The 18,056-nt window shown below is 54.7% G+C and overlaps 1 protein-coding gene across 1 annotated transcript in view; it reads left to right on the top strand.

Moving 5' to 3' along the window:
- Positions 1-18,056, top strand: part of SLIT1 (slit guidance ligand 1) — a 191,464-nt gene that overhangs the window by 114,216 nt on the left and 59,192 nt on the right. The window contains exons 5-8 of the mRNA XM_003922342.4: positions 13,875-13,946; positions 15,064-15,135; positions 16,329-16,400; positions 16,946-17,109. Of these exons, the coding sequence (XP_003922391.1) occupies positions 13,875-13,946; positions 15,064-15,135; positions 16,329-16,400; positions 16,946-17,109 (380 nt within the window). The remainder of the gene's footprint in view (positions 1-13,874; positions 13,947-15,063; positions 15,136-16,328; positions 16,401-16,945; positions 17,110-18,056) is intronic.

Genomic DNA, 18,056 nt, shown 5'->3' with positions numbered 1-18,056 from the left:
ATTGTGGGAACGCATGCTCAGTAGCTGCACAGCAAACAGCCCAGCTCAAGGAAATGTTACCCTGGTGCTTTTATGGAGCAGCGTCCCAGGCAGCTTCGTGCCTCTGCCTGATGAGGCTTCTGCAACGTTAACTCTGGTGGTGCTGGAGGGAGGGGGCCGCCTCAGGAGGGTTTGCAGCTTCGAGGTGGGCAGGGGAGGGGGGCACCTCTCCAGCTGATGGGACCTGGGACATGCTGGGTGCTCAGGAAATGCAGATGGGATCAATAAGGGCAAAGCTCAGACCCCACCATCCACGGTGTCAGGCCCCAAACCACCTGCAGGAATTTGGACACCAGGAGCTCCCTGGGACCATGTTGGCTCTTCTGCATTTTATTTATTTTAAAATTTTTGAGATAGGGTCTCACTGTGTCACCCAGACTGCTGGAGTAAGTGGTGTGATCACAGCTCACTGCACCCTCCAGCTCCTTGGCTCAACAATGCTCCCAACTCAGCCTCCTGAGCAGCTGAGACTGTAGGCACGCTACCAGACCTGGAGAATTATTTTAAAACATTTTTGGGGGATGAGGTCTTGCTCTGTTGCCCAGGTTGTCTCTCACTGCTAGGCTCAAATGAGCCTCTTGTTTTGGTCTTCCAAAGTGCTGGGATTACAAGCATGAGCCACTGTGCCTGGCCTGTGGTTCAATATTAAAAAAAAAAATTTCCAGACTTCACAGAGCATATGTGAGCTTTAATTCCATGAATCTTCTCATCCTCTTAGGAGTGGGAGAGCTGGTAAAGGAGAGGGAGTCGTCATTTCTTCAGAGCCTCAGAGCTATAACTGCTCTGTTCTTAGTAGCGGCAGTACTTGCTCAGTATTTAATCGTTGGAAGCCTCACGGACAGTACAACTGATTGTCACCCACCGTGTGCCAGTCTCCTCCTACAATCTTATGTTACAGAAAAGGAAACTGAGACTCAAAGAGGTATTAGTTGGTGCTGGGTTTCATTTTGAATCCAGGCTGCAGGACTCCACTCCCACATTAGCTGCCGTGCCCTGAGGGCTCCCTTTGGGGAAGCTCGCTGATCTGATGACCCTGCCATCCACTCCAGCTGCTCTGGCTCATCGAAGTCATTGCAGAGGAGAGGGGGCAGGAGAGCACCCAGGATTAGGAAGAGGAACTCACCACACAAAGGACTGCAGCCAGGCTTAGAGGAGGTGGCAAAGGCAGCTCCCAGGTTCTGTCCTGTCCTGTGTGATGTTTTTTAAGAGACGGAGTCTCATCTGTCACCCAAGTTGGAATGTAGTGTTGTGATCATAGCTCACTGTAACCTTGAACTCGTGGGCTCATGGGATCCTCCTGCCTCAGCCTCCTGTGTAGCTAGGACTACAGGCATGCACCACCATGCCCGGCTGATTTTTAAACTTTTTGGAGAGATGGGGTCTCACTATGTTGCCCATGCTGATCTCTAACTGGCCTCAAGCCATCCTCCCACCTCAGCCCACCAAAGTGCTGAAATTATAGGTGTGAGCCACTGCCCCTGGTTCCATTCTGTATTTTGACAAGCTGGAGAAGTCGGAGACCAGGTTAAAGGAAACTGGGCTTGTGGTGAGCGAGATCCACTCTCCCTTCACTGCACCAGTACGGTCTCTGATACCACCGCTGGGTCTCCTTGGTACCCTGGCCCCTGTCCTGGTCCCTACCCGAGCTTGACTTCTGGAGAAGATGAAACAAATAGATTCACACTGAGAATCAGCCGATTGATAAGCTTTCTGCTTGCATCTTCTGGGAGCACCTGAGCCCCCTTCTCTTCATGGGAGGGTGGCCGGCTGGGGTGGCTGGATCCTTCCAGGCTAAGTAAGAGCTGCTTTTGGTGGAGCTTGCCTCCTGGGTCTCTAGATCTTGGCGAGGTTTGTGAGTGGACAAAGCTCTGGTCTTTGAGTTGAGGCCCAAGGCAGCATGATTCAGTTCCTTATGATCAAATGCTCACTGGAACCCACCTTGAAGGGGAATTAGACCTAGTCCCTGACCTGGAGCCAGGCGCGCACATGTGCAGTATGCACGCAGGGTAGATGAGCGGCACTTGAGTGTTGTTTCATGGCTTGAGAGAGCAGGCAGGGAGGGCACTGCAGAATTAATTCCCCTGCTAGGTGGGAGGCATAGGATCTAAAGAGAGGTGTGGAGGATGGGCAGAGACAAAGGCAGGGATGGTCCAGCGAGATCCCAGGAGTATCTCTGAGGGGCGTGCGCATCCCAGCGTCCCACCCACAGGCGTTGGTAGACTTCCTCCTGCCAGGCCATCCTGCGGCAGGGACCTGGAGCACATACTGCCCTTCGGAGTCTGTCTCCCATTGCCTGGCCTGAGCAGGGAGCCAGAGCTGGGGCTCCTGACCTCCTGCCTGGGCTGGTGATGCCAAGGCTCCATGTGAGTGCTGGAGCTGATTCACCTGGGAGCCCCACACCTGCTCCTCACCCACGCCCTCGGGCGTCTTCCATGCAAATGAGCAGGAATGCGGGAAGGGCCTCTGGGACAAAAGTAGCGTCTGGTCCCTGCTCCCCGGCCTGTGAGGGCCTTCTCTGTACCTGGGAAGGTGGGCCTCGGTGAGCTGCAGCTGAGGGGTTGGTAGCTGATCTTCCCACTCTCCACTCACTAGGTGTGTCTATGTCCAAGTCTCCCCCATCTCGGCCCCCAAAGAATAGGAGTTGACACCTCCGCCTGCTTGCCTTGAAATGCTAACCGGTACAGAGATTATAACCCAATTTGCTTTAGCTCGGGCTGGGGACATTAAAACATTTTCTCACACCTGTAATCCCAGCATTTTGGAAGGCCAAGGTGGGTGGATCATGAGGCCAGGAGTTCAAGACCAGCTGGGCCACGATGGTGAAACCCCGTCTTTACTAAAAGTGCAAAAATTAGCCAGGCGTGGTGGCATGTACCTGTAATGCCAGCTACTCAGGACGCTGAGGCAGAGAATTGCTTAAAACCCTGGAAGGTGGAGGTTGCAGGGAGCCGAGATCATGCCACTGCATTCCAGCCTGGGTGACAGAGTGAGACTGTCTCAAAAAAAAAAAAAAAAAAAAAAAATTGTACACCTTCCCTCTGCTGGAGGCAGCACTTCTCAGACTTCAGTGTGCACCTGAGTCACTGAGGGATCCTGCTGAAATGCAGGTTTAGACTCTGGAGTTGGGCCCCAAAAATCTGCTTTCCCGACAGACTTCCCGGTGACAAGGCTGCTGCCGGTCCACTGGTGGCAGGGACTCGCTTGCTGAGTTATCTACAGTGGAGTCCTGGGCAGCCACTTACTGATAACAGCCGTGCGAGGCTGCCCTGTGCTGGCGCCAGCGGCCAGCGGGCACACTGAGTGTGCGACACACAGCACGCAATCCCGTGCTCCTGGCATCCCTGGGAGGTCAGTGTCATTGCAGATGCTGGGAACTAGCTGTGGTCCTGCTGGAGGTTCTGGAGTGGGTCGGTGGCCTTGAGCCTCAGCCTCCTGACTCCCAGGCCCTAACCCTCCCTCCTCCTCCCTGCAGAGCCCAAAAGACAATTATTAAAGTTTGGCTATTGCAGTCAACTCTGCCACTCCTGGCCCACACTCAGCTTTGGTTAAGCCGTATGATAATCCCATTTTACCATGAGAAGACTGAGGCTTGGGAGTCAGAAGATATGCATGAGGCCGGGCACGGTGGCTCCCTCCTGTAATCCCGAGGTGGGCAGATCACCTGAGGTTGGCAGTTCAAGACTAGCCTGACCAACACGGAGAAACCCCTGTCTCTATTAAAAATGCAAAATTAGCTGGGTGTGGTGGCACATGCCTGTAATCCCAGCTACTCAGGAGGCTGAGACACGAGAATCGCTTGAACCTGGGAGGTGGAGGTTGTGCTGAGCTGAGATCATGCAACTGCACTCCAGGCTGGGCAACAAGAGCAAAACTCTGTCTCAAAAAAAAAAAAAAAAAAAAAAAAAAAAAAAAAAAGCCCTGGCATGGTGGCTTACACCTGTAATCCCAGCACTTTGGGAGGCCGAGGTGGGTGGATCACAAGGTCAGGAGTTCAAGACCAGCCTGGCCAAGATGGTAAAATCCCCTCTCTACTAAAAATACAAAAAAATTAGCTGAGTGCGGTGGTAGGTGCCTGAAATCCCAGCTACTCAGGAAGCTGAGGCAGAGAATTGCTTGAACCTGGGAGGTGGAGGTTGCAGTGAGTTGAGATCATGCCACTGCATTCCAGCCTGGGCGATAGAGGAAGACTTTTTTTTTTTTTTTTTTTTTTTTAGATAAAAGATGTGCATGAGGCCAGAGCCTGAGTCCTTAATCCCACTATCTTCTGACAAGGATCTAAGCCCCCAGATGATGTACCCTGGAACTCTTGGGCTGCCCTGGTTCAGGGTAACCACTCAGGCTGCAGGGGGCTGAGGGGACAAGCCAGGCTGCCCAAAGCTTCCATGTGGCATAAAAGGCAGACAAAGTAAGGCCTGTGCCCTGCAGTGGCAGCTGAGTGGGCAGCAAGCACCCAGAGCCCAGTCCATCCTTGGCGGGTGCCCAGCGGCTCCTTGTGTTCTCCCACCCCCACCCCCACTGCTAATCCCCTTAGAGGCTGGGCTGCCAGCAGGGACCAATCAGGTTAGAGCGTGAAGGCAGATTAGCAGCCCGAACATGGGGTCTTGACCTCGGCTTCCCCAGCCCCTGCCTCCCTCAGCCCTGGTAGAGGATGGCGGGATTGGCAGAGTGTGCAGGAGGTGGGACAGCCAGAGCGGGGTGCCTGGAGATGGTGCCAAGTCAGAGTGTGGACCTGGCAGCCCCCTTCTCTTCAGGGAGGGCGACCAGCTGGGGTTGCTGGATGCTTCCAGGTGGAGTAGGAGCTACTTTTGGTGGAGCTTGCCTCCTGGGGCCCTTGATCTTGGCGATGGGGTTCAGGCTTTGCCTGCAGAACCCTTGCCTTGAGCTGGTGCAAGCTTGGAATCACTTGAGGGTGTTTAGTTGTTATCACCCCGAAGGATGTGTGAAGGGCAGAGGCACGGTTGATGTGACATCATCCACAATAACACATGCTTGCTCATGCTTGCCTTCCCTTCCTGAGCCTGCATCTCATTGAGTCTGCAGCCTGGTTAGGCAGAGCAAGTACAAGTAGCTGCAGCACAGCTGAGGAGCTGTGGTCTCTCACTATGCAGAGCCAGCCTGTCTGGCCCTGAGCCCCTGCCTCCCCCTTGGCTGGGCCTGACTCCTTGTTTTGGCCAGGAAAATGCCAGAGGGATTAGAGCAGGGGACTCATGTAAGGATGCATTTCAGTTCATTCAGCTAAAAATTACTGAGTCCCTGCAGTGTGCCAGGATGCAAGGGGAAGTGAAGGAAAGTGTCTGGCAGAAAGTTATGGTCTGGAGAGGGAGATGGACATTCACCAAGAGTCAGTACTTCATCACATGCAGTGCACCTGTATTTTATTACAAGCCTGGGTTGGTGCTGAAAAGGAAAGCAGGGTGCTGGGAGCCTGTTGCAGATGGAGCAGCTGACTCGGGCTCAGGGGAGGTGTTCATAGACTGAGGTGTGAAGGATGAATAGCGTCTCCTGGGTGCTGGTGAGGGAAGAGTATTCCAGGCAGAGGCCACAGCAAGTGCACAGGTCCTGTGGGTGGCCGGAGGGGTCTGGGAAACTGAAGGAATGTCAGCAGAGGTGAGGAAGTAGGCAGGGGCGCCTCTCCCATCAGATCCTGCAACGTAAGTGCCGCTTTCCATCCCCATGTTGCAGATTCTGAGGCCGGAGAGGTTACGTGACTTGCCCAAGACCACATGCTTGAAGTAGGTGAACCCAAGTCTCCCACGTGACACCCGGCTGTGGGCTTTGTCTTCTGCACCCTCGCCTCCCAATCAGTGCTCACTGGACCAGCATCCCTGTGTCCCCAGGGTGCTTGTCAGAAGCCGGGACCTCGTCTCCCGCCTCAGCATCTGTCCCAGCCCTCTATCTCCCCAGCACTGTCCTGGGTCTGGCTCTGGGGATCTGCCATGGTGCCCTTGTCACTGTTCTGCCTGTGCCCTCCTTCTGAGCCCCTGTCTGGCCCCGCTTCCCCGGGCTGGGACAGACGCCCGCTGCCCTGGGCTTGGTGGTTTGTCCTTCCAGCCGCGAATCCCACCCGCTTCTAGGACAGCCGTTTTCAGGATGTCTCGTTCTGCCCGGATGCATCCCAGCCATCTCCTCACTTCGGGGCCTGTGACAAGGCCACGTGGGAGGAGGACGGGCAGGAATGACTCGGTTTGAGGGAGACGAAGGTGGCTCAGAGCCCCCGGAAGAGTGATGGGGAAAGGCTTAGTTGGTGCTTTTGGGGAGTTTCCACGCAGACCAGGGGCAGAAGACATGACAAACTTTATTTTAAAAGGATTTGGGAAAGATGAGACACGTACTGGCAAGGTAGGAAGTCAACTGGAGCAAAAAGAAAAAAGAAAGAATAGCTTTGTTCTGATTTGTGATGTGGTTTAGGCATCCAGGTCCAGGGAATGCTTCTGGCGCCCCCTCGTGGGAAGGCTTGAAACAACAGAGCCCTCGGGTTGCTTGGGTTGTGCTTAGCCGGCATTTCTTGAATATTGCTAAATGGAGGTTCTGGTTCAGAAGCTTAAGTACATACTCACACAATCTTCTCCAAAATCCCACGTGGTAGGTATTTTACAGTAGGGCACCTGAAGCTCTCAGGTGCAGAACTTCCCCAGGCCCATGGTTGGTCAATGGCAGAAGCAGGAGCTGAACCTGGTCCATCCCTCTGCAGGTGCAGGCTTCTTCTGCCACCTGCTTTGCTGCCATCAGGTTCACCTGTTTTCCTCTGGCCTCTCCCGGGGCCCCAACTTCACTTCCCTGTCTTCATTTAAACAGTGTGGGCTGCTTCCGGCTGTGAGCTGGCTGGACAGGATGCAGCAGCTCCACACCCAGCTTTGGCCATCCATCATCTCTTGACTGGCCCTTGGCCACCTGCCTGCCTGGGGGTTGTGTCTTTCCTCTGTAAGCTTTGGTGCCCCAGAACAAAGCCTGAAAGATGGTGAGAGCTGGACACAGTGCCTGTGCCTGTACTCCTAACTACTTGGGAGGCTGAGGTGGGAGGATCACTTGAGCCTGGGAGTTTGAGTCCAGCCTGGACAACACAGTGAGACCCTGTCTCTACAAAAAGACTTTTAAAAAATAGCCAGGCATGGTAGCATGTGCCTGTAGACCCAGCTACTCAGGAAGCTGAGAGAGGAGGATCAACTAAGCTCAGGATTCAAGGGTACAGTGAGCTGTGGTTGAGTGACTGCACTCCAGCCTGGATGACAGAGTGAGGCTCTGTCTCCAAATAAATGATCAAATAGATTGGGGGTGGTGGCTCATGCCTGTAATCCCAGCACCTTGGGAGGCCAAGGTGGGCAGATCACGAGGTTAGGAGATCGGGAGACCAGATCATCCTAACATGGTGAAACCCTGTCTCTACTAAAAATACAAAAAATTAGCTGGGCGTGGTGGCGGGCACCTGTGATCCCAGCTAATTGGGAGGCTGAGGCAGGAGAATTACTTGAACCAGGGAGGTTGAGATTGCAGTGAGCTGAGATTGTGCCACTGCACTCCAGCTCGGGTTACAGAGCAAGGCTCTGTCTCAAAAAAATTAATTAATTAATTTAAAAGATGGTCAGATCACAGCCCTCTCTGGTCTATCCCATCACTCCCCTGGCCTGTGTGAGGCTTCTCTCAGCTGACACTTGCTTCCCAGAACCTCTGCTCCTCCTATCATACAAGACTCTCATGCCCCAGTGTCTTTGCTTAGACTGACCCTGCGTGGAGTCTACCTCTCGCTTCTCCCTCTTCCCCACTTAGTTTCTGGTGTAAGTCCTTATAGAACTGCTTTTGCTGAATCGTACTTTGTTGCTATTATAAGCAAGAGGCCCTCGAATCCCTTTATTATAAGGATCCAGTGTTATTGATTAGGCTACCCTGTCATTTTTAATAAAGACCCCTGGGAAAATTCTTGCCTCATCTTATTGCCAAGCCAGCTGTACTCCTGAGAAGCTGATCCTTTTAGACTTATGCATGTCCCGTGGGCGCTGTGAGCTGACCGGCTCTCCTTTCTTGTTGGCTCTCCGCGAGAAAGCTCAGAGCCCAGCTCAGCCCTGCCTGGCGTGTGCTCATGTGCGGCATGCATTTTTAGTACCTGCCATTGATTTCTCCTCTTCTCTGTGCCTCATTTTTCATTCTTGCTCTCTTGCTGTTTTGAAAATCCCTATAAGCCACCTTAAAGCCTTTCTAGAACAAGGTTGGGTCTAAATCGATAAGCAAATCAATACGAATAAAAAAACCTTCCTTGCAGGGTTGTGGTGAGGATTAAATGGAATAATGAATGGATGTGAGTGCTGGCCCCAGCATTTCTTCCCAGGCTTGGCCAAAGGGTGAGTGGCTGGCCGGGCTGAGATAAGGGTCCCACTGGAGGTCCTGCCTTCCTGACTCTGGGGACGTCCTCAGGCCGCTACTCCTCTCACTGCCACCTGGCTCTTAATGCTGTCATCTCCCTGAGTCCCTGTGGGTCAGCAAAAGCAAGAAGCTATTCTCCCCAGAGCCCCTCTTTCAGAAGATGTATGGCCAGCAACTTTCCTCACCTACTTTCTTGGGCCCCAGATCCCCTAAAGAAGCAAGCACCTCACTTGATGTGTATCTTAGTCTGTTCTGGCTGCTGTAACAAAATATCTTATTGGGAGGCTGAGGTGGGTGAATCGCTTGAGGCCAGGAGTTTGAGACCAGGCTGAGCAACAAAGTGAGACCCTGTCTCTACCTGTAGAGCAGGTTAGTCCCAGTGCATCTTGCAGTTCTAGCTATTTGGAAGGCTGAGGTGGGAGGATTGCTTGAGCCCTGGAGTTCAAGGTGACAGCTATGATTGTGCCACTGCACTATGGCCTGGATGACAAAGCCAAACTTTATCTCTAAAAAAATAAAAAGTGCCATAGACTGAGTGGCTTATAAACAGCAGAAATCTGTTTCTCACAGTTCAAGAGGTGGGAAGTCCAAGATCAAGATACTGGCAGATTTGGTGTGTGGTGAAGGCTGCTCCCTGCTTCGTAGATGGTGCCTTCTAGCTGTGTCCTCACGTGGAGGAAGGGGCAAGGCAGCTTTCTGGGGTCTCTTTCATAAGGGCACTAATCCTTTTATAAGGATGGAGCTCACATGACCTATGATCTCCTAAAGTCCTCACCTCCTAATACCATGACATTAGGGATTAGGTTTCAACCTATGCCTTTCTTGGGAGGAAACAATCATTCACACCATGGCAACGTGTCTTGCAGGTGGGTGGGTCTGCACTGGTGAAGAGCTTAGAAATCTTCTGGTCCAACTTATGAATTAGACAGATGAGGAAACCGGGGCCCTAAAAAAGAAGTGATGTAACCAAGTCTCTAACATGATTTCAGCTCATTAACTTGAGTCTAAGGATGCCCCTCCCTCCCTCAGGGTCATGCCTCAAAACATCCCTGGATGAATCATCGGTTGTTGTGTAACCAATGACCTCAAAACACTGCAGCTTTCAAGAACAAACAGTAAACATCCGTGATTTCACAGTCTCTGGGGGTGGCTGGGTGGTTCTGGCTTGGAGTTCTTGATGAGATTGGCAGTCAGAATGTTGGGTGATTGTATCATCTGAAGGCTCGGCTGGGGCTGGAGAATGTATTTCCGTGATGGCTGGCTCACAGGGCTGGCAAGCCTGTGCTGGCTGCTGGTGGGAGGCCTCAGTTCCTCTCCATGTGGGCTTCCCCGGAGAGCTGCTTGTGTGTCCTTGTGACCTGGGCTGGGCTCTCCCGGAGAGAGCAGTCCCAGAAGGAACAAGGAGGGAGGTACAATGTCTTTTACGATCTGGTCTCGGAGGTCATCCATTACCGCTTCCATCACATGCTGTTCTTCAGAAGTGAGTTACTGAGTCCAGCCCACATTCAAGAGGAGGAGAATGAGGCTCCATCTTTTGAAGGGAGGAATGTTGAAGAATTTGTAGACATATTTTAACCACCACAACCTCCCAGGTACCTACACCAGTCATACCAAATCACATGAGATTCCCCGAGCCTGCCTTGTTCCTTCCTGTCTCTGGGCTTTACACACGCTCTTCCCACTGCTTAGAACACCCTCTTGGCCAGGTACGGTGGCTCACACCTGTAATCCCAGGACTTTGGGAGGCGGGGGTGGAGGGATTACAAGGTCAGGGGTTCGAGACCAGCCTGGCCAACTAGTGAAACTTGTCTCTACTAAAACTACAAAAAATTAGCCAGGTATGGTGGCAGACGCCTGTAATCCCAGCTACTCAGGAGGCTGAGGCAGGAGAATCACTTGAACCCAGGAGGCAGAGGTTGCAGTGAGCTGAGATCATGCCATTGCACTCTAGCCAGGTGACAGTGTGAAATTCTGTCCCCAAAACAAAATAAAACAAAAAACCCTCTCCTCATTTTCCTTTCCTGTCTGGGACGCGTCAACTCTGAAAGATCCGATCACAGACCACCTACCTCCCCTCCCTCCGGCAGAATTGCTCGCTCACTCCTCCGCACTCACCCATCTTGTTGGCAGCACTGCTCCTCCAGCCATTGTTGAAAGCTGGCACGTGCACCCCATGAAAGCTAGTCTTTGGGGGTCCCCAGCAGACCACCAGCTTTCAGCACACATTTGTGAAGTGAAGGATTGAGGGTTTCCTCACTGGTTTCCTGTCTGTGCCTCTTCTGGGCATGAGTGCTCTAGGGTAGGCCATGCACCTGTGGTTAGCTCTGCATCCGCAAGCCCAGCCCGGCCACTGGTACCTGCAGGCACTCCATCAAGGTGGGCTTGGTTTTGTGTCGGGCTCCCGTGTCAGCCTGGGCTCCTGGTTACTGGGTAACTCGCATGACCATGAGCCCCAGTGCGGGCAGTCTCTTGTTTACCTGTGTGACCTGCACAGCCCTGCTCCAAATCCAGTGATTCCTCTGCCAGCCTACTCTGCCCAGTGGCAGCACCCCACTTAGGAAGATGGAGAGAACAAGTCCACAGTCCAGGAAAACCATCAAGCCATTAGGGCAGGCACCACCAGGGCAGCAACTTCTGGTATGAATCAGAGAGACTAAAACGAGGTTGTAACAGCCAAGAAGCTCTCTAGGCAAGGAAGAGATGAGAACCAGGATTAGCAAGGCAAAGACTGAAATGTGCCTCTCAAGACATATGGGGCTGGGGGAGTCGCTGCGTAGACAGGCAGCAGGGAGTGGGCTGCTGGGGGGCCTCTGGGGAGTAGCCTAAATTGGTAGAATTTGGGGAACGTCTCCAGGAATACTGACAGACTACACAGGGGAGCTGGAGATAGGGCACAAGTAACCAAGATTGAAGACGAAAGATGCTGAGTGCAGAGCAGGGAGGGGAGGTGGGGGCGGGCGAGTGTGGGAAGAGGAAACTGCCCAGCAGGAGGGGAGACTCCCCAGGGAGGGCAGGGTGGCTCTGGAAGAGGGACAGCTGTGTCTGTGCTTCAGGCTTGAGCCATCTCCTCTCCAGGAGAGAGAGATCAAGAACAAGGGGCACTGATGGTGCCAAGGCCCCTTCTGACACAGGTGTCTGGCTGCTTTTCTGAAGGCTGTGGGGGGACGAGACAGGAGGGGCTGGGCTTGGGGAGTGCACAGATGTTGGTGCCCACTCTGGGGGTTGGAGGGCAGTTGCTTTTCCAGATTCTTATTTATCCCATTTTGTCCACGAGGACACTGGGCTCGGGAGGGAAAAGGTGTCTTGCAGATGTACAGCCAGGAGGGGGAGGGCCAGGACTCAAATCCCAGGCTCTTCCCTCCAACTGCAAGCCCCCAGCCCAGAGAAGAGGAGGTGGCTGGAGATCAAGCTCCCTCCAGGACAGCGTGCATCTCTCCAGTTTCATCATCCACCCATCCATCCATCCATCCATTCAACAAATGCTTGCCGCGTGGCTGCAGCGGGCCAGGCGCTGTCCTAGGTGCTGGGGTGAAGCAGCAGCTGGTGCCCTCTAGCTCACCTGCCCCCTACTTTTGCGATTCAGGGCTCAGCACACTGCTGGGTTTCTCAACAGGGAAACCCAGACAGAGCGGTGGCAGCCTTGACAGTTCAAGGGGCAGTGTGCAGTGGGTAGGGGACTGTGGGCTGTGTTCTCAGACCCTGTGGGGTGAGGGGCTGAAAGGAAGGGCACTATCAAAGCCCACAGGCCTGGCCTGGGAGGAGGAGGTGGGGCTGTGGCACTGCCTCGCACTGGGGCCCATCTCAGGACGGTCTGCCTCTGGTTGTTCACCTTCAGGACCCTGGTGCGTCCGGGGCAGGGCTCTGAGGCGGGCGGCCCAGGTCCAGCTCAGATCAGTTACTTCACAACTCAGAGCTCAGTTCCCTCCTCTGTAAAGTGGGCCCCCAGGGCTGCTGCACAAGCTGGGGCTCTGGGACCTGAATGCCTGGATTCAAATTCCGGAGGCCCTACCCTCCAGCCCGGTTACCTTGAATAAGTTGCTTAGCTTCTCTGAGTCCTCCCTTTTCTCCTCTGTCTAATGAGGATGGTGATCATATCCACGCCACGCTCCTGGGAAGTACTCAGGGCAGTGCTGGCCTGGGGTGGGGGGCATGCGGCTGTGAGTAGGAAAAGCTGACCTGGAAAGGGGTGTTGGTACATGTCTGTGAATACCAGGGAGGCTGCAGAGAGGCAAGAGAGGCCGGAGGACTGGTGTCCGAGGCCAGGACCTGCCAGGGAGCGAGGAAGGGCCCCAAAGCTGGCCTGGAACTTCCTGAGGCTGAGGATTTGCAGCCCCAACAGTGCCCCCTCCCTCACACCAGGGCATTAGTGGGAAGGCATGAAGTCCTCAGTCATCCCAGCCCCTAGCGTGCTCCTGACTCCCTGTGACCCAGGCTCTTGGAGGTGCCCTGCTGCCTGCAGTCCCCAAGAGCACAGGGTTTGGAGTCAGGCCCTGCCTGGAGTTAAAGACCTGGGTGGGCCACTGGCTGACTGGGTCACCGGAGCCAATTCTGTCTGTCTTGAGTTAGCTTGCTCACATAAGACACAGAGCATAAGCCCCACATGCACTTGCCAGACAGCCCAGGGTGCCATCCTTCCCACCCTGTTGGCAGACATGGGTCATCAATCCACCTCCAGAAGCATTTCTGTTGTGTGCTGCTTTGCAGGCCTGCATGATGCCATGAGGGACTGAGCTAGCCTCTGGGTCCGGTGGGCTGACCTCTGTGGACATTAGGCCATTCTCATATTGCTATCAAAAATTGCCGAGACTGGGTAATTTACAGGAAAAGAGATTGACTTGGCTCACAGTTCTGCAGGTTGTGCAGGAAGCATAGGCATCTACTTCTGGGGGGGTCTCAGGGAGCTTTTACTCCTGGCGGAAGTCGGAGAGAGAGCAGGTACTTGACGTGGGAGAGTGAAGAGGAGGGAGAGTGGAGAGGGAGACGCCATACCCTTCAACAACCAGAGCTCCCAGAACTCACTGGCCATCCAGAAGTCAGCACCAAACCAGTAGGGATCGGCCCCCGTGACCCGATCACCTTCCACCAGGCCCCACCTCCAGCACCGGGGATTACAATTCAACATGAGATTTGGGCGGGGACAGATATCTAAACTACATCAGGTGGGGTCTGGCAGGGCTGGTCATAGCTGTCCCAGGCTCTTCCCTTCAGTTGCAAGCCCCCAGCCCAGAGAAGGGGAGGTGGCTGGGGACTGATCTCCCTCCAGGACATGGTGTGCCTCTCCAGTTCCATCATTCGTGATTCAACAAATGCTTGCTGAGTGGCCGCTGTGGGCTGGGTGCTGTCCTAGGTTGCCGGAGTACAGCAGCAGTCTGTCCAGTGCCCTCCAGCCCAGCTGCCCTGCTTCCCTGACTCGGCACAGCACTCTGCAGGAACCTCTTTTCTGATCTGTGTTTTCTCTCCCTCTGGCTTTATCCTCCCAGGGACTTGAGTGAGAATGCCATTCAGGCCATCCCCAGGAAAGCTTTTCGTGGAGCTACGGATCTCAAAAATTTGTGAGTACAGGCCTGGGAGGGAGAAGGGTGCAGGGGTTCCAGGGCCACTCCTGGCAGCATCCTCAGGGTGTCCCTGAACCATGTGGTCCAGGCAGCCAGGGAGCTGACCTGGGCTCTTAGAGGGCTGGTGCCAGCATGGTCTTCTGGAACAATCTGGGGTTGGAGGAAACATGCAGCCCTTGCCTCTCCCTTGGGTGTGATTACGTGTGAAGAGCTAATGGAGGGCTCTTGGGGACCTAGTGAGGCAACTTATCAGCATGGGTGATATTCTCAGTCCATTTTGATGGCGTAGTTTCTGTGCCCTTGTCCTCCATTGCCTGCCTCGTATTTGGGTTGGAAGAGCTGCGTTTGAATCTTCTCTTCCAGTTACATGTCACATAAGCTGCTGCAAGTCAGTGAACATCACTGAGCCTCGATATATTGCTCTTGAAAATAGGGATAATAAGATCTACTTCACAGGCCTGTTCTGAGGTTTGAATGAGACATGGAAGTAAATACACCCCGTCAAATGCTATTTAAACGTAATGGCTTATTATTCAAATTTATTCTGATCCAGGCTTACCACGTCCCCAAGGTCTGACTACAACAGGGATGGCAAATGCCTGTCATGCTTGTCACACACACGCCATCCCACGCCTGTGGCAGACATTGGTAATCAATCACTGCATTCTTTCACATAGAGCTCACTTCAAAGCTTCAGTTTACTCTGACAGCAGCACTCCAGGTAGCCACCTCAAGTCAACCTCTTTGGCACTCAGGCTGAAATCTGTTTGCCAGCTCTGGCTGCCACTGCCTTGTGACACTCTCCTTTTTCACCTGCCAGCACCAGCTAGGTGGTCTCCGAAATGTGTGTGTGTGTAGGGGGGTGCCTGCTCCCCAGGGGATACGTAAGGTTGAATAGGAGAACATAACTTTTACTTACATTTATGATTTTAACTGAAGATTAGAAAAAAACATAAGTTTTTACTAACGTTTACTATTTGGATTGATACATATACACGTAACAAACAACTAGGGGCATGCCTCTTCGAAGGAATGGAGCACGTAGTCAAAATGTTTGGACACCCTTACTCTAGGCAATGTGCCCTTCTCTCTACAACCTTCCTTTGCTTCACAGACAGCTGGACAAGAACCAGATCAGCTGCATCGAGGAAGGGGCCTTCCGTGCTCTGCGAGGGCTGGAGGTGCTGTAAGTAAAGCAGGGAAAAGGAAGGAGAGGTGTGGAGGGCTCTGCTACGAAGGTGCCAAGTGCCACAGCCTGGGAAGCGGGCACCAGGGAGACAGGAAGGGGGAGGCCAGTCCTCCTAGAATCACCTAGGAGGAGGGGAGGACAGGCCCTCATGGGTCAGAGGAGGGGAGGCTCTCATGGGTCGGAGGAGGGAGGACAGACCCTCATGGGTCGGAGGAGGGAGGACAGGCCCTCATGGGTCGGAGGAGGGAGGACAGGCCCTCATGGGTCGGAGGAGGGAGGACAGGCCCTCATGGGTCGGAGGAGGGAGGACAGGCCCTCATGGGTCGGAGGAGGGAGGACAGGCCCTCATGGGTCGGAGGAGGGAGGACAGGCCCTCATGGGTCGGAGGAGGGAGGACAGGCCCTCATGGGTCGGAGGAGGGAGGACAGGCCCTCATGGGTCGGAGGAGGGAGGACAGGCCCTCATGGGTCGGAGGAGGGAGGACAGGCCCTCATGGGTCGGAGGAGGGAGGACAGGCCCTCATGGGTCGGAGGAGGGAGGACAGGCCCTCATGGGTCGGAGGAGGGAGGACAGGCCCTCATGGGTCGGAGGAGGGAGGACAGGCCCTCATGGGTCGGAGGAGGGAGGACAGGCCCTCATGGGTCGGAGGAGGGAGGACAGGCCCTCATGGGTTGGAGGAGGGAGGACAGACCCTTATGGGTTGGAGGAGGGAGGACAGACCCTCATGGGTTGGAGGAGGGAGGACAGACCCTTATGGGTTGGAGGAGGGAGGACAGGCCCTCATGGGCTTGTGCCTGCAGCAAGCTGTGTGCCCTGGTGTAACCTGCTCAGGATGAAACCCAAGGGTTTCTGCCACCCGGCCTGGAATGCTCCCTCTTTCCCCCTGCCTATCCAAACCCCACCCTTTCTTCCAAGCCAACCCAAGTCTGGGATGCATCCCATCACCTGTCCTGCTCCATCTCCCTATCCTACCAGCCTTGAAGTCTATGGTGCCATTGGCTCACAGTCACTGTCCGAGCTCAGGGCTTTCCCATGGGGTGGGGTCTGACTTGTGCTCTTTGGCTTAGCCCCTCCATGTCTAGCACTGTGCTGGTCCACTTCAAGGTCTCCCCATTTGTCAGCAGGGTGGCCCTCTCCCACATCGGCTCCTGCTGGGCAGGTGCTAAATGGTTCTGATTTTTCCCAATCAGGACCCTGAACAATAACAATATCACCATCATCCCCGTGTCCAGCTTCAACCACATGCCTAAGCTACGGACCTTGTGAGTCGGCTGGGGCAGCTGGGAGTGGGGCAGCCAAGCCCAGCTGATGCCAGGGGGTGGGTGGGATAGGAGGTGAGGGTTCTGCAGACAGGTCGTGGAGTTCATTCTCCCCGAGACCCCCAGAGGCCGGCCCAGGGTGAGGGGGCTCTATGCAATCGGAGGTAGAAGGAGTTGAGATACAGTTGCAGGTCATCCAGTGCCACTTAATTTGGTTTTTCCCTTGGAAAACAAATGATTTGTTTTTGTGCTTGAAAATGAGCCTGGTGGTTTGGGGCCATGAGCCTGTGTGAGCTCAGTGTGATAACCTGGGCTTTGCTGGGCACATTCCGGCCCAGGTGTGCCCAGAGCATGTGGAGGGGGAGGGGCAGCAGCGGCATCCTCATGGGACTGGATAATCCCGGGTTGGAGCTGAGCCACCTACTTGACTAAATGTGTTTGGCTTGAACACAGCACTGGAGGCAGCCTCCTGCCTGAGGTTGGGGGTTCCCACAGTCTGACTGGATTGGGGGCCCAGATGGGTTGTGAGCCACCCTGTCTTCCTGCAGCCGCCTGCACTCCAACCACCTGTTCTGCGACTGCCACCTGGCCTGGCTCTCGCAGTGGCTGAGGCAGCGGCCAACCATCGGGCTGTTCACCCAGTGCTCAGGCCCGGCCAGCCTGCGTGGCCTTAATGTGGCAGAGGTCCAGAAGAGTGAGTTCAGCTGCTCAGGTGGGTACACGCCACTGCTAGGCGCTCAACTGTCCAGTGCCACTGCTGCCTCCTGCCCTGCCTCTTGTTCCCGCCCCTAACTTCAACATTGATACCTGGCCCTGCCCATCACCTTCTGGCCCCGCCCATCACCTTCTGGCCCCGCCCACCATCTCCTGCCCCCACTGTCTGCCTCTCCTGCTCCATACACCACCTCCCGTTCTCAGCATGGCCTTTGTCTCTGTGTGTCACTTCTCATCTGATCTCCTTTTTCCTCCTGTTCCCTCACTGCCTCGTGCACTCAGCGCCTGCTTTGTTCGATCCCGTCCTCTTTCTGGTGTACTCAGTGCCGCCTTCCACTCGTCCTCTGGGCTCCTTGCCCCTGCTATCACCCCCTCTCCCCTCCTCCTATCGCCTCACCTCTGCTGCCTTGACAAGTCGTTGAATTGGGCCCTCTAACCTTGGCTCCAGGGGAGGCGGGTCTCAAAGCCCATGCCCCTTCACCTTCCCCCTGGGGCTCTGTGATAGCCTCTTGACTGGTGGCCCATGTCCTCCCTGGCCCCTTTGATGTCCCTACTACAGCCAAAAGACCAAAAAGAACCCACAAGTCTGGGTGGGCACTGCTCGTGTACTCACCCAGCCGTCAGCACTGCTGCGAGAGTCTGAACTGCTCTCAGGCTCCGCAAGCCTGGCCAGGGCCAGCACCATCTCCCTGCCTCCCCCTGCCTGCAGCTACCCCAGCTGCCTCTGCCTCTGCCCCTTCCTGGCACGGGCTTCCCCATCCCCTGGCCTCACAGGCTGCTCCCCTGTTGGGCACGCCCTTCCCTCCTTGTTACCTGCCTACTCCTCCTCGCCCTGCAGAGCCCAGGGAACCTTCTGTGATCCTACGTGAGGTCCCGCATTGCATTTGTGGCACATCCTCAGTACTTTTTCTTCGCTTGGTGCAGGAAATGCTAGCTGAATGAATG

The sequence above is a fragment of the Saimiri boliviensis genome, chromosome 12 (assembly GCF_048565385.1).
Source record: "Saimiri boliviensis isolate mSaiBol1 chromosome 12, mSaiBol1.pri, whole genome shotgun sequence".
In the NCBI taxonomy this organism is placed as follows: Eukaryota; Metazoa; Chordata; class Mammalia; order Primates; family Cebidae; genus Saimiri; species Saimiri boliviensis.
Note: the sequence above shows the minus strand (reverse complement) of the source record. Positions and strands in the feature narration are given on the sequence as shown.